At 43.4% G+C, this 14,861-nt stretch overlaps 1 protein-coding gene across 1 annotated transcript; it reads right to left on the reverse strand.

Annotated features, from left to right (window-relative positions):
• Nucleotides 1–12,727: 12,727 nt before the first annotated feature.
• Nucleotides 12,728–14,556, reverse strand: LOC122050591 (amino acid permease 3-like). Its single transcript, XM_042611486.1, has 5 exons — nt 14,229–14,556; nt 14,063–14,156; nt 13,763–13,977; nt 13,539–13,678; nt 12,728–13,466 (listed from the first exon to the last, which is right to left on the reverse strand). The coding sequence occupies exons 1-5, from the start codon at nt 14,554–14,556 to the stop codon at nt 12,825–12,827; spliced, it is 1,419 nt and encodes a 472-aa protein (XP_042467420.1). The 3' UTR covers nt 12,728–12,824.
• Between the last annotated feature and the right edge of the window lie 305 nt (nt 14,557–14,861).

The following is a 14,861-nucleotide window of genomic DNA, read 5'->3' on the forward strand; positions in this document are numbered from 1 at the left end:
TAGCTTATCGGCTGGCACTACCACCGTCCCTGGCAAGCGTTCACGACGTATTCCACGTATCTATGCTGAGGAGATACGTACCCGACCTGAGACATGTGCTGACAGATAATTCAGTTCCCGTTCAGCCTGATGTCACTTATGAGGAGGTTGCGGTACAAATTCTGGATCGGAAAGAACGTCAGTTGTGGAACAAGACTATCCGGCTGGTTAAAGTCGGATGACAGCATCATTCAGACGAGGAGGCTATCTGGGAGCTCAAGGATATGATCTGAGCTCGATACCCCCATCTTTTCACTTGAGGTATGCGATTTAATTTACCGTTCAACATTTATACTATTTACATGTTGTTAGTATTTGTTGATGGTAGATAACGAAATTTGAGGACCAAATTTTTATTAGTAGGGGAGAATGTAAAATATCGAAAATGGGCGAATAATGATAAGAAAATTTTCCGAAATTTGTCGGGAATTTTTCGGAACTTGTATGAACAAGTTTACGGGGATAAAAATAGGCTCCGAGAAAGCCTGTTTAGGCTATCCATTTAAGCGTGGAAAAGTTGATTTTCTTTATTTATTTTCTTTTCTCATTTTCTTTTCTTCATTTCTTTCTCTCCCATGCGCCTGACACCCATTTGCCCTAACCGACTTCGGACTGTTTCCCTTCTCCTTCTCCTTGCGATTTAAGTCGTGCCCGACTCCCTCCTCCCCTTTCCTCACGGAGCCCTTCTCTCGAACTCACTGTCTCCTCCGCCCAAAGCTAGGCCGCCCGACCTCGCACGCACGCCCTTACCCCTCTGCCATCGACGACGAGAGCCCCGATTCCTCTCATCTGGCCAATGCGACGTCGACCCCTGATCTACCGCCATCCAAGCCCTAGCGCCGCTGTCGTCGCCACAGCTGATGCCGCACGGAGTAGTGTCGACCCAGCGCCACCGAACTCGCGTGCCCTAGCCGAATCCCTTCCATTGCCGACACCGATTCCTCCAACGCCGAACAGCATTGCCGCCCCCCCCCCAATCCAGAGTCGTGCCCTAATCTTCTCCTCTGTCGCCCCTCTTCTTGTCCTCTGCATTGTGCGCCGCCACCCCTGTTGACACGGTGCCCTAGATCGTCGGAAATCGAAAACTGGAGAAGACGACAACGAGCGGCAGTAATCTGACAGTGGGATTGAAGGTGAGGGTTTAGGGTTTGGTTTTCGATTTTGTGCTTTGTTTCGTGTCCTGCCGTGAGCAGCACTGTGTTGGGTGGAATGGTTATGCTAATTGAGGATGCTGGTCTCTGGTTGTAGAGTCCTGGTCTCCAACAGCGACTACTCCTCTCGGCGGCACTATCCCTAGGTGTGGATCAACAACAGCTGTGAATTGAGGTAAGGTATAGGGTTTTGATCATGTTGTCGATGATTGATAGATAGGTTAATAACTAACGTTAACCTAGGTACATGTATTGAATTAAGGATAAATTGAATTACTAGATGGTTAGATTGATTAGGGTTTTACCCTAATTTAGCCTTAAGGATTTTATTTAGCTATGCATTTGAGTTGTAGCTAAATAAAAATGTATGTATATTGGTGACACAGGACCTTGACGTGAGACGAGCATCTTGATGTCGGATTTGGACCGATTTGACCTTTCTATTGGAGGTGGATACTTTGACTTTATGTCATTTGATATGCATAGTAGTATTTTTAACAAATAGCAATGATTATGTTTCTTATCTGCTTCGGTTGGTCACTACCCGATCTGTTATATGCTTGTTCTGTTTATTTGTTATGTACTTCATGTCAGTACCTACCCGATTATACATGCTTATAGGGGTAGTGACACAACCATCTTTTTTATTATGTTTAGGACCTAGGTTTTGATACCTTATCTGGCCTATGTACCTAGACCATTGATTAGGTCAATTTGTTCTAGGGTACACATTATATATATGGATAGGTTCAGGATATTTTCTTTATGCTTAGTGTCATGCACCATCTCGCATGATTGCATGCTGTGTGATAGTCGGCTCCATTATTATTGAGCACATCACCAGTTACATAGAATTGCACACACCACCACTCATGGGTTAGTGGTATGTCAGGTAGGTGTGTGGCAGTTCTGCTATTAGGCTCCGCTGGTCCGGTGACTCAGCGTGGTAGCCGGCAGACAGTTCTGCTCTGTTAGACTCCGCTGGTTTAGAGACACAGCGTGGTAGTCGACAGACAGTTTGCTCTGTTTGGCTCCGTTGGTCCGCTCATGGGTAGTGGACGTAGCGTTGTAGCCGACAGGGATCCCTCCTCTGGACTGGCTTAGGGAGATGAGAGCATTGAGCTCTCCCACTTATGATTTGGGATAGGAGGATAGGTGTACTCCGACTGTATCCCGTCCGCTCGGTCACTCATCAGGAGCAGTGATGTCAGAGTGCACGGTTGTCACATCCCTACCCACTCAGTCTCACCATCGTGTGTGAGATGGCTGACTGGCGTCAGGGGTGACCAGGACATGTCATTGACATTATATGCATTGATGCATTTATTGTTTGTGTTTGCTGCATTTATTTGCTGCATTTGGATGGATGCATATGATTGACATGCATACAGGATTTATGACACTCTCGGTCTGATGACCTTGTTATACTTATACCCAAGTCCTTGTTAGTACAGTTTTCTCCTGTTTATTTCAGTTGCATTTATCATTCTTATATCAGGAGACTGTACGTATGATTAGTGCTAGTTGTTATTTTCTTTATTATGCATATCAGTTGTTACTCGCTGAGGAGTTGACTCATCCCGTGGTTATTATTACATTTTAGGTTGAAGCTGTCCGGAGAGTTCCAGTCGCTAGTCCCCTGCAGATCGCAAGGATTTTCATTCGGGTCTTTTGGTTTTATTGCTTATTGCATTTTATAGACTTGTACTTGTTTTGTCTCTTGGATATTGTATGGTTTTATTGTCGATGAGTTTATGTGGATTTGTTTTACTACATGCCTGTCTGGATGGCAGAAGAGGTGAGTGAATTTTGTTTCGTCGTGTTTTGAGCTTTATAGGTGTAGTTAAGTAGGGTTGTTTTTTGAGTTTTCTTATCACTGCTTTAGTTTGTTTACTATTAAATTACGTGGATGCTTGGTTGTTGCATTTTTATTATTGTTATTGTTCCGGTCGTGTTGGCCGAGGTATATGTGGCCCTGAGGGCAATGTATAAAGTTTCAGATTGTCACTCGTACAGGGGAGATGCTGTCAAAATTTTATTCGGATAGGGACTACCTGGGGTGTGACAATTTATTTGGCTACCAGGATTCATAAACTCTAGTACTTAGCCTAGAGGTCTAGAGTTCGAATCCTAGGGAAGGCAAAAATTCACTGGCCAGGGGTGTGAAGACCTAGTGAGTAACGACACGGTTGAGGGTCGCCAGTTGGGTCGCCCAAGGGGCCGCCAGTTGGGTCACCCAAGGGGCCGCCAGTTGGGTCGCCCAAGGGGCCGCCAAATGGGTCGCTAGTTGGGCCGCCAAGGGGCTGAGGGGCCGGCTCGTTACACTTGGCTACCAGGATTCATAAACTCTAGTACTTAGCCTGGAGGTCTAGAGTTCGAATCCTGGGGAAGTCAAAAATCTACTGGCCAGGGGTGGGAAGACCTAGTGAGTAACGACACGGTCGAGAGTCGTCGGTCGACGACATAAGGGTTCACCAATTTGGGCCGCCAGTTGGGCCGCCCAAGGGACCGCCAAATGGGCCGCCCAAGGAGCCGAGGGGCTGGTCGTTACAAATACGGTTATCCAAAGCATGTCCAATGGAATTATGTGATAATTTGGAAATAGAAAATGGCAAATTGAAAATAGAGATATAATATTTAAAAAATCATCCATGCTCATATAATAAAAATATTAGGAAATATAATCATTTGAACTGGTATTTTAATTACCACAAGGGGCAAATTAAAAAATTTTCTCAGAAAAATATTTCTAAAAAATTTTTAATTAACCCAGTTGGAAGGAACCTATATTGGGTTTCAAAATCTTTTATAAATTAAACTTTAATTAGACTCAGAACTTTCAGTGAGAAAATTAAATATTTAATTCCTTTAAAAGACTTTGTCTAGAAAGTGGTTGTTATTCCAATAACCAAGAAGGCCTAGTGCTTCGCTACAGCTTAGATGCCAATTAATAAAATAAAGTATTTAATTGACTAACTGTTAAGTATTTAGAAATGCATTAAATTGTTTTTCAGTTAGAAATTTTTTTAATAGTTAAAAGAACCCTAATTTTAATGTGATCAAAAGGGGAGTAGGGAAGAACAAGTTTGACTTGACTTACAAATTTCACTTAGAAATTTCTTTTTACTTGCAAGTCTCACTTAGAAAAATAAGCTTTTTTGTTAAAATTTATTTTTTTTACCCTTAGATTTTTTTTTGATACCTTATTTTTTATGTAATCAAAGGGGGAGAAGGGAAGATTAAGGTGGCGTTTGGTTTTCTCCTAGGAATCGGAATGAGAATGAGTATCATAGTATTGTGGAATGAGAATGGGTATGAGCTTGGGTATTATTATTAAAAATAATATTTGGTTAGTTGAATATTTTCAATCGGAATGAACCTAAATTTTCTTTTTTACCCTTAGAGGAAAATAAAAGAAAAAATTAGATAGAAGAGAAAGTTGAATGTGAGAGAAATATATGATGAGAGAAAATGATGAAAGAGAAAGTGTGATGAGAGAGAAAGTGTGATGGGAAAACTGAGAAAATGTGATGGGAGAAATGAAGAGAGAGAGAGTGTGATGAAAGATAATGAAGAGAGAGAGAGTATGGTGAGAGAAAATATGGAGAGAGAGATTGAGGAGAAAGAAAGTATGATGAGAGAGAAAATATGATAAAAAATAAAGAGAGAATGAAGAGAGAAAATAATAAGAGAGTGTATGATGAGAGAGAATACAGAGAGAAAATAGTAAAAAATCTGTGATGAGAGAGAATGAGGAGAGAGATTATGATGGAAGAGAATGAAGAGAGAGAAAGTGTGATGAGAGGAAATATGGAGAGAGAGAGTATGGTAAGAGAGATTGAGGAGAGAGAAAGTATGATGTGTTGGTGTGGGAAGTATCTGACGATCGAACCCGAGTTTTGATAATGACAAAAGGATTCAAAGTTAAGGTGTGTTGTTATCTGATATGTTGATTGAGCTTTGTAGGAAAATTCTAGCTGCGGTTAGGCAGGTAAAATACCCTAGGGGCGGTAGCCCTAGGTAAAAAGTCTTGGCGGGTCGGAGCTTCGGGCAAAAACCCTAGGGGCGGTAACCCTAGGTGGAAATCCTGGTGTCGCGAACAAGGTGGAAGTCTGGACGAGTCGTGGAGCGAGCATCCAGCATGAAGACCGGAAGATTCGAGCGCCGAGCAAAAGTCCAGTCGGTCTGGAGGACCAAACTGGCAAAAGGTAACTTCTCCTGAGTGGAGTAGGTGAGGGCGTGTTCCCCGGAAGAGGGAACAGTAGGCGTCGGTTCGACCTAGGATTTTCGGTCGGAAATTCGAAGTCAGAACCGCACAGTTCGAACACTGTCAAACTTAAGTTTCTAATATATTTGGTTTAGTTCTAACTCTGTTTTGTAGGAAACTAATATTTTTGTGCAGGGGTAGAAATGACCGGGATCGGTTGACCAAACCTTGGGATCGGTCGATCGAACCCCCAAGCCAGCAGATCAGATTTCCAGAGATTGGACCAGGCTCAACTAGAGGATCGGTCGACCGAACCTTGGGATCAGTCGACCGAACCAAGGATCATCAACGACTGGATCAGGCCAGGTTGATCGGGTCAGAGAAGCGGATCAGTCGACCGAACGGTGGGATCAGTCGACCGAACCCCGAATGAGACTTGACGAGATTGAAGCGGAGCGAGCGGATCGAGCAGATCAGATAGGAAGAGATCGCCTGATCGATCGTCCGAACGCAGGGATTGGTCTACCGATCCGCCTCGGGTCAAGCCTGATCCCGAGACTTGGGGATCTGGATCAACATTACAGAGCCTATAAAAAGGAGCCTCGGGAAGCAGCCAAAGGATCAATCTCGAACAGAACAACCGGTGCTTCCGAACGCTCTCCAAATGCTTCCAACACGCGTTGCTACTCCAACAACTGACAACCTCGTAATTCTTATGTATTATCGGTACCATTTCTTTATTTAGCACTTGTAATCCTTGATTGTAAAAGTTTTTCGAATTGATAGTGATTGCCCACCAAAAGTGATATTTGATCGCGGGCCTTGGAGTAGGAGTCGCCCTAGGCTCCGAACCAAGTAAACCCTTGGTGTCTCTCTGTGTTTGTGCTTATTTTGCTTATCATTTCCGCTGCTTTAACTCGAACATTTTCCGATTCCGAAATGAGTGAAAGCCACGAGCACTATTCACCTCCCCTCTAGCACTTTCGATCCAATATGATGAGAAGGAAAGTATGATGAAACATGAGGAGAGAATGAAGAGATAGAAAATAACGAGAGAGAATGAAGAGAGAGAAAATAACGAGAGATTATGTGTGATGAGAGAGAATATAGAAAAAAATAGAGAATGTGTGATGAGAGAGAATAAAGAAAGAGAATGTATGTTGAGAGAGAAAATGTGATGATAGAATTAGGAAAGAGAAAGTATGATGAGAGAGAACAAGGAGAGAGAGTGAAATGAAAGAAAAATTGAACAAATATATTAAGGATATTTTCGTCCAAACTTAATTCTTATTCCCATTCCATCAAAACCCAATGGAGGGGGTGGGTTTCATCTATACCCAAATTTTTAGGTTTCATTCCAAAATTTTGATTCCATTCCCTTCAATCAAACACAAGGTTTGGGAATGAATCAATTTCCTCATTCCCAAACTTCTAAACCAAACGCTACCTAAGTCTAGGGGGAGGCAGTAGTTCAATTCAAATTTTAAATTTAAAAATACTTTTGCACTTTATTGCATAATTGCATTAGTAGTTTAATTCAAATTTTAAATTTGAATTTGAAAATCTTTTTGCACTTTATTATATAATTACAATTTTATTTTCTTTACTTTATGATTGGTTTATCCTAACTTAACTCGGGTTGCTCACATCAAAAAAGGGGAAGATTGTTGGAACCCCAAGGTTATTTTTGGTGTGATCAACCAAGTTAGGTTTGGTCCTGGTATGTTTTGATCCCTATGTCTAAGTGTGCAAGAGCTTAAGAGCACAGGAAGTCGAGCGGAAGACGCAACTAGCGAGAAGGACGACACGGGAGAGAGCCGACGGGCTCGGTGCGTTTGAGAGACGAGGTGCTGCGGAAAAGTACACCGATGGACGAGAAGGATGCACGCGATAGTCCGAGGGATGAGAAGTGGGGGAGGAAGGCTGCTCAAGGAGAATACCAGAAATTGGGTTCGGGTGAACCCTATTATGTTGGTCGAAATCACCCAGGAGATCGTAGCAGCAAAGGAGTGAAATGGGGCTGCAAGTGTTTTCACTATGGAAGGCGCCTTCAACCTGCGGATAAGTTTTTCCAGGGTCTATAAAAAGTCCTCTAGATGTAGGAAAGATGTAACAACTTCGGTATTCAGTTTCCTAGTCATTTCTGAGCTTTCACTGTGTGTAAAAGGCTTCTCCGCCTTTAGCGAAGGAGATTCTTAGTGAGCTTTCTGTAGGACCGTTGCGGCCGGCTGGAAGGGGGGTTGTTGGATAATCCTATAGAAAATAAAAACAAACAACCCTTCCTTGAACTTTTTAGGCTAACACTTGCATAAATAATAAACAGAAAGTAAATCAAACATTAAAAAGATGAGGCACCAGTATTTACTTGGTTACAACCGATGTGGTTGTTAATCCAAAGAAGATAAAGCCCACTATCAATCTCCTTCAGGCGGAGAAGCCTCGTACAACAATGAAGCGCAGAAAACAGAAGCTTAACTCTAAACTAAAACACACAAGCGTTGGAAATGAATTACAGGAATTCGTTAAAAATCTTCTGGACCAAGGCTATATTTATAGCCTTGGTCGGGGCGCCCCGAAGGGGTTCCGGGCACCCTGAGGGGATAAAACTTTATCTCCAACGTTCAGATCGAGTTTTGACTCAATCTGGTCAAATTCCAAGTCCGGGGGTCCGGAGCAAAAAGTCAACAGTTGTTGACTTTTTGTCCGGGACCTCTTCTCTGGTTCAGTCCCGCCTCGATCCGGGTCTTCTGCTCCGGATCCGCTCGCTTGGGTGATCTCTGCCATCCGGAAAAGGGCTCACCCGAACCCAACTAATGGTCTTCTCGAGCAGGCTTCCGCTCCGGCTCCTCGTCCCTCGGAGTCGTCGCATGATTCCTTCTCGTCCGCCAACGTACTCGTCCGCAGTCTTCGTCTCTCAGTCGCACCTAGCCTGTCGGCTCTCTCCCGTGTCGACCTTCTCGCTAGCTGCGTCTCTTGCTCCCCGAGCAATCTTCCGCTCCGGCTTCTCGTCCCTCGGAACTAGAGCACATTCCTTCTCGTCCACCGGGGTATTCTTACCCGGCACCTCGTCCCTCGGACGCACCAAGCCCATCGGCTCTCTCCCCGTGCCGTCCTTCTCGCTATCCGCGTCTTCCGCTCGAGTACCTGTGCTCCTAAGCTCCTGTACACTTAGACACAAGGTTAGAAATACACAGAACCTAACTTAACTTGTTGATCACACCAAAACAACCTTGGGGTTCCAACAATCTCCCCCTTTTTGATGTGATCAACCCAAGTTAAGCTAGGGTCAAAAATAGATATGAAAATTAAACAATTTTCAATTTTCAATTTTTCAATAACGTGCAACAAGATTAAATTTCAAAAATTCTAATTTTCAATTTTTCTACCTCCCCCTAGACTTATACTTTTTCTTCTCCCCCTTTGATCACATAAAAAATTGGAGTTGCAAGAAAAGTCTAAAGGTTGACACTTAAAAACTTATAAAAATCTATCTCAATGATTTTCAGAAAAATATTTCCAAGTCAAGGAAAAATTTCTAAGTCAAAAATAACTTGTGAAAAAATTTCTTAATTTTCGCTATCAAGAAAATATCTTTTTGAGCCCAAAACTTTATGCAATAAAAACTTTAAGAAAATTGATAACATTTTAAAAAAAATTCCTATGCATTTATTTATTTTATTCTAATGCTTTTATCAGAAAATTTTAAATTTCCATTTTAATTTATCATAATTTCTTAACTTTGAAGCAAGAAAATTTGAACATGTAGAAATTTTTTATAAATTGTAACATGTCATTTTCTATTGTATTTTGCATTCCTAATTTGCAAAGATATTTTGATAGTATAAATTCTAATTTAATAGAATTTTTTGACAATATAATTTTTAAAAATTCTTTTGGCAATGTCTTTACTTTGCAAAATTCTTCCAGAAGAATATTTTATAATTCGCATAAGTATTTTGTCATAATTTCTAATTTGTAAAAATCTGTCGACAAAAAATTTTGTAATTCACAAAAGTCTTTCGGCAAAATTTCTAACTTGCAAAATTCTTTTATCAAAAGATTTTCTAACTTTCAAAATTCTTTTATCAAAATATTTTGTAATTTGTAAGAATCTTTCAAGATAATTGGTAAACCGAAACATTCTTTCGATAATTCAATTTTTAAATCACAAAAATCTTCAGGCAACTTTTCTATTGAATTATTCGATAATTCAATTTTTAAATCACAATAATCTCCAGACAACTTTTCTATTGAATTAACTAGTTGTTCTGAGGTTAGAGACCATACCTTACTTACCTTATCATTCGTTGGTTCTCCCCCTGTTGAATTACTTTCTTCTGAAGACTCTCCCCCTTTCTCGATGCTCATCTCGGTTGAGCTTTCTTCATCTTTAGGTGGGTCTTCTGCTAGGATTGCTGTTTCGACAATTTCTTTAGTCTCGGATTTGGCTTCTTCTGATTCTTCATGAATCTTCAAGAACTTTTCCCAAAATTCTTTTGCGCTTTTGTACTCGCCAACTTTATTGAGATCTTCATTTGGTATTACGGTTAGAATGTGAAATTCTGCCCAACCGTTTGCCATTGACTCGTCACGTTGCTTCTTGTTCCTGAGGCATAGATCGAGTTCTTCTCCATTCGTTGTCTTTGGTACTTCATAGCCAAATTTTAATATTAAAGAAATATCAAAATTGGAATTAAGATATACCTCCATTTTTTGTTTCCAAACGTCAAACTCCCCCTCGAATGTTGGTGGGTAGTCGCTAGCTCCAACCATCGTTTTGTTGCTTCAAATGGCGGCTAGTCCTTCTTGAAGCGTCTCGGCTCTGATACCACTTGTAGGACCGTTGCGGCCGGCTGGAAGGAGGGTTGTTGGATAATCCTGTAGAAAATAAAAACAAACAACCCTTCCTCGAACTCTTTAGACTAACACTTGCATAAATAATAAACAAAAAGTAAATCAAACATTAAAAAGACGAGGCACCAGTATTTACTTGGTTACAATCGATGTGGTTGTTAATCCAAGGAAGATAAAACCCACTATCAATCTCCTTTAGGTGGAGAAGCCTCATGCAGCAATGAAGTGCAGAAAACAGAAGCTTAACTCTAAACTAAAACGCACAAACCTGGAAATGAATTACAGGAGTTCGTTAAAAAGCTTCTGGACCAAGGCTATATTTATAGCCTTGGTCGGGGCACCCCGAAGGGGTTCCGGGCGCCCTGGGGGGATAAAACTTTATCCTCAACGTTCAGATCGAGTTTTGACTCGATTGAGTCAAATTCCAGGTCCAGGCACCCGGAGCCATTCCGGGCGCCCCGAACTGCTCCGGGCGCCTGGAATGGTTCCGAGCGCCCCGGAGCAAAAAGTCAACAGTTGTTGACTTTTTGTCCGGGACCTCTTCTCTGGTTCAGTCCCGCCTTGGTCCGAGTCTTCTGCTCCGGATCCGCTCGCTTGGGTGATCTCTGCCATCAGGAAAAGGGCTCACCCGAACCCAACTTCCGGTCTTCTCGAGCAGGCTTCTGCTCCGGCTCCTCGTCCCTCGGAGTCGTCCCTCGGAGTCGTCGCATGATTCCTTCTCGTCCGCCAGAATACTCGTCCACAGTCTTCATCCCTCAGTCGCACCGAGCCCGTCGGCTCTCTCCCGTGCCGACCTTCTCGCTAGCCGCGTCTCTTGCTCCCCGAGCAATCTTCCGCTCCGGCTTCTCGTCCCTCGGAACTAGCGCACGCTTCCTTCTCGTCCACCGGGGTACTCTTCCGCGGCACCTCGTCCCTTGGACGCACCGAACCCGTCGACTCTCTCCCCGTGCCGTCCTTCTCGCTAGTCGCGTCTTCCGCTCGAGTACATGTGCTCCTAAGCTCCTGTACACTTAGACACAAGTTAGAAACATACAGAACCTAACTTAACTTGTTGATCACACCAAAACAATCTTGGGGTTCCAACACTTTCATCTGTCTTGAATTAACAACCATCTAGATTGTAACCAAGTAAATAGTGACCTTTTATTTATTTTTTTAAGTTGTTAATTCTATTTTAATTGCTTTATTAATCTGAGTTGAAAGTCAAGAAAGATGCTTGTTTTAGTGTTTCAGATAACTTAATCCTTTCTTGACAGCCTAACTGGACCAACATATTTTACAGTACAAAATATGGATTATAAAGATTGATTGATTGATTTTGATAGATCATACTTGTTAAATAGATAAGATCTATTCAAATCAACCAATAAATATAATGGTCCATCTTTTGACTTCTTTTATTTGAATGATCACCTATGATCCATCTTTTGGATCGTAAAGTACAACTCAGAGGATTTACTCTCGTACTATTTATCGAGCCAAGCCCAATTTTCCAGCAACATAATCTGTTTATCGAGCGTCATTTTCTCTTCTCCAATAACGCCGCCCATGTCGTCATTATCTCCAATCCTCTTGGTTCGTCAGCCATAATCGGAGGACTGACCCCTATCATCCCGGCCAAGAAAAATGGACTGACCTCCAAATATGTTCGAACCCGGACGATGACAAACGTGAGAGTTATCTCCAACATTAAATATTTGACAAGTTACTATAAGGATAGCAAAAAGGAAAAGTTCAGTCCCCTTGAAGTAATATGATGGTTGAGCCATGAGTTATTCTCATATAAAATTTTATAGTTAAAATATGAAGTATTTGAACATGCTTTTTGTCCTATCTTGATCACCTATATTAAAAATTAGTAATCTTTTATGATTTATCTTTTACTTTTTCTATATTAATCTAGAGACGATGATTTAATAGAACTACTAGGAAAAATTAATTGGGTTTTTTTTGCCGCACGTGAAGGGAAAAGTTTAAATAGATTAAGATTAAGTAAAAGCTCTTAAATGCTGACAAATAAGAAAGTTCACTAGGAGGGAACAGCTGAAGAAAATAAACAAAGGTTTACTAGATACTTCGAGGATGGAGAAGTCAAAATTCATACAGAATTTTATCAATTTAAACTTCTGTTGAACCAGTGTGGAGATAATCGTTAGGAGGCCATTAATATACCATTATCACTTTTTTTAATGGAAAAGTTTGATTTAAATTGACGAGTCCTAATAATTGAAAGAGAATCCAATACCATAGGCGATTTATAAATTATAATTAATTTAGTCCAACTTAATTACTAATTTTAAAATAAAAAATATAATTTAAAATATAAATATTCAAATAATATACAATTGGCTTATATAACATGACAAAATCTACATTCTGTAGTTCAGTTCAATAGATGAATTAGGGAAGAAAGTTATCGTATATAAAAAAATTATCTCTAAATAAAAAATTTCTAACTATTTCTTCTTCTTCCTCTCTACGTGCCTCTTTTAGTTTTAGTAAGGTCGAGGTTGTTCGGTACTTGATTTATCTACTTTCATCTAGTTGTGGGCCGACGACGAGGGAATTTAGTTTCAGTAGTTTGGCCTGAAGGGCCGATAGACCTTGAGATCGGTTAAAATTCCGGCGATGGACCCAATTGCTGCGGCGACCGAGATGACACAACAGGCCAAGCTCAGCAGTTGCAGGCACATCCACCTGGTGCTCCAACTGGGGATCTTCTTCTGCGCGATGTACATCTCCACCGGGAAGTAGACGGTGAGCGGCCAGAATCCGACGGCGCCGAGGAGGCCGACGACGTCGTTGAAGAAAGGGAGGAGCATCGAGATGATGGTCGTCACCACCACGAAGACGGAGCGCCACAAGAGGCGGAAGAGGCTGAGCTTGTAGGAGCCCAGCGCGATCTCCTTGGAGAAGAAGGCAGCCTCCGGCCACGCCTTGGCCGTCCACTTCTCGACGAAGGAGAACAGAGGCTGGCAAAACACCTGGTAGGCGCCGACGAGGTGGACGACGATGGCGGCGTTGGCGATGTCGAGGAGCCAGAAGGGGTTGTAGAAGCCGAAACCGGTGAGCAAGTTGCCCGGCGCCTCGTCGCCGAACGCGCCGTAGCCCATGGTGCCGCACAGCATGTAGAACAAGGTGGTCGCGCAGATGCTCAGCATCGAGGCCTTCTTCATCACCGCCGCCTCCGACGGCGGCGGACTTTTGATGGTGTCCTGAACGATCGAGGAATCAATCGGTACACCGAACGAGCAAATTAACATCTCCGATCAGTTCCCGAAACTTACTTGGATCTCTACGAGGATGATGGAGAAGGAGTAAGCGAAGGCAATGTCGCCGAAGGCCTGGAGGATGCGCCACGCCTTCTGCATCTCCGTCACGTTGCCGACGCGGATTCCGGTGAGGTTTCCTTTGAATCGCTTATTCTCTGTTCGCAATCAGAGCAGAACAGAGAGCAGTAAGCAGAGAACAGAAAGAGGTAGGTCGTCAGCCATCATCGTGCACTACTTACCTACGACCTGGACGATGCCGAGGGCGAGGCCGATAGTGGAGTAGGTGAAGGACATGACGGCGGCGACGATGGAGAGCCACCAGATCTCATCGAAGCCGGGAATCTGCGACAGGAAGATCTGTACGACGCCGAAGATGATCATGTAGGGATTGCTGTTGGTGCGGCAAGGATCGCTGTGGCCGTGCTCGTGGAAACAGTTCGATCTCTCGATTGCCCTGCTCCATGAAAAGATGAATTAGTCAGAGATGGAAATCTTCTTGTTCGGAGAAAACGGCGGCGAGCTTTTTGAGCTCCGCTTACGTCATGCTAATGGAGGAAGCGATGGTGTAGCCGATGGCGACGCCGAAGAGGTTGGCGTACTGGATGAAGCCGCAGAGCTTGACCTTGCCGCCACCTGTTGCCGTCGACGCAGTCCATGAGATCGGAGCTTGCGTCGAATGGAGATCAGAGAGGGAGGCGAACTAACCGAGGAAAGCGCGGACGGCGTCGGTGTAGCTTCTGTTGCGGTTGCCGAAGACGGGGTCGCCGGAGCGGTAGCAGTCGGCGAGGAGGGCGGCCGTGTAGTAGGTGACGAAGGAGAAGAGCAGCATGACGATCGGGCCGATGATCCAGCCGAGCTGCGCGATGGCCCAGGACAACGAGAGCACGCCGGAGCCGATCACCGCTGTTACGATGTGCGCGGTCGCCGTCCACACCGTCCCTGAAACAGGCAACGCAGGCCACGAGTTAGGACGAGCGACGCGTTCGTGGTTTGATTCGTAACGTACCGGTTCTTTTGATGCGGCCATCGTCATCGTAACAATCGGAGCTCCCCGCCGACGACGGGTGACCCTGGTCGTTCTCCGGCGAAACTTCCATAGCACTGGATTCTGCTTTTTGCCCTGAGCTACCTGGCGACGGATGAAAAGGAGGTCTTCGCCTTTGGTCAACGTGCAGTCTTCTTCCTAGGAAAAGAAAGGAAGTCAACTTAAGGAAACCCGGGCAGCCAATGAATCTATTTGCAGATAAAAAGGTTGACTTTTGTCAGCCACGGGCTAATTTCAGAAGTTAACGACATTTATATGCTCGCAATCAGACCGGTCGAACCAGACCGGTTTCA

Source organism: Zingiber officinale, chromosome 3A, assembly GCF_018446385.1.
Source record: "Zingiber officinale cultivar Zhangliang chromosome 3A, Zo_v1.1, whole genome shotgun sequence".
Classification (NCBI taxonomy): domain Eukaryota; kingdom Viridiplantae; phylum Streptophyta; class Magnoliopsida; order Zingiberales; family Zingiberaceae; genus Zingiber; species Zingiber officinale.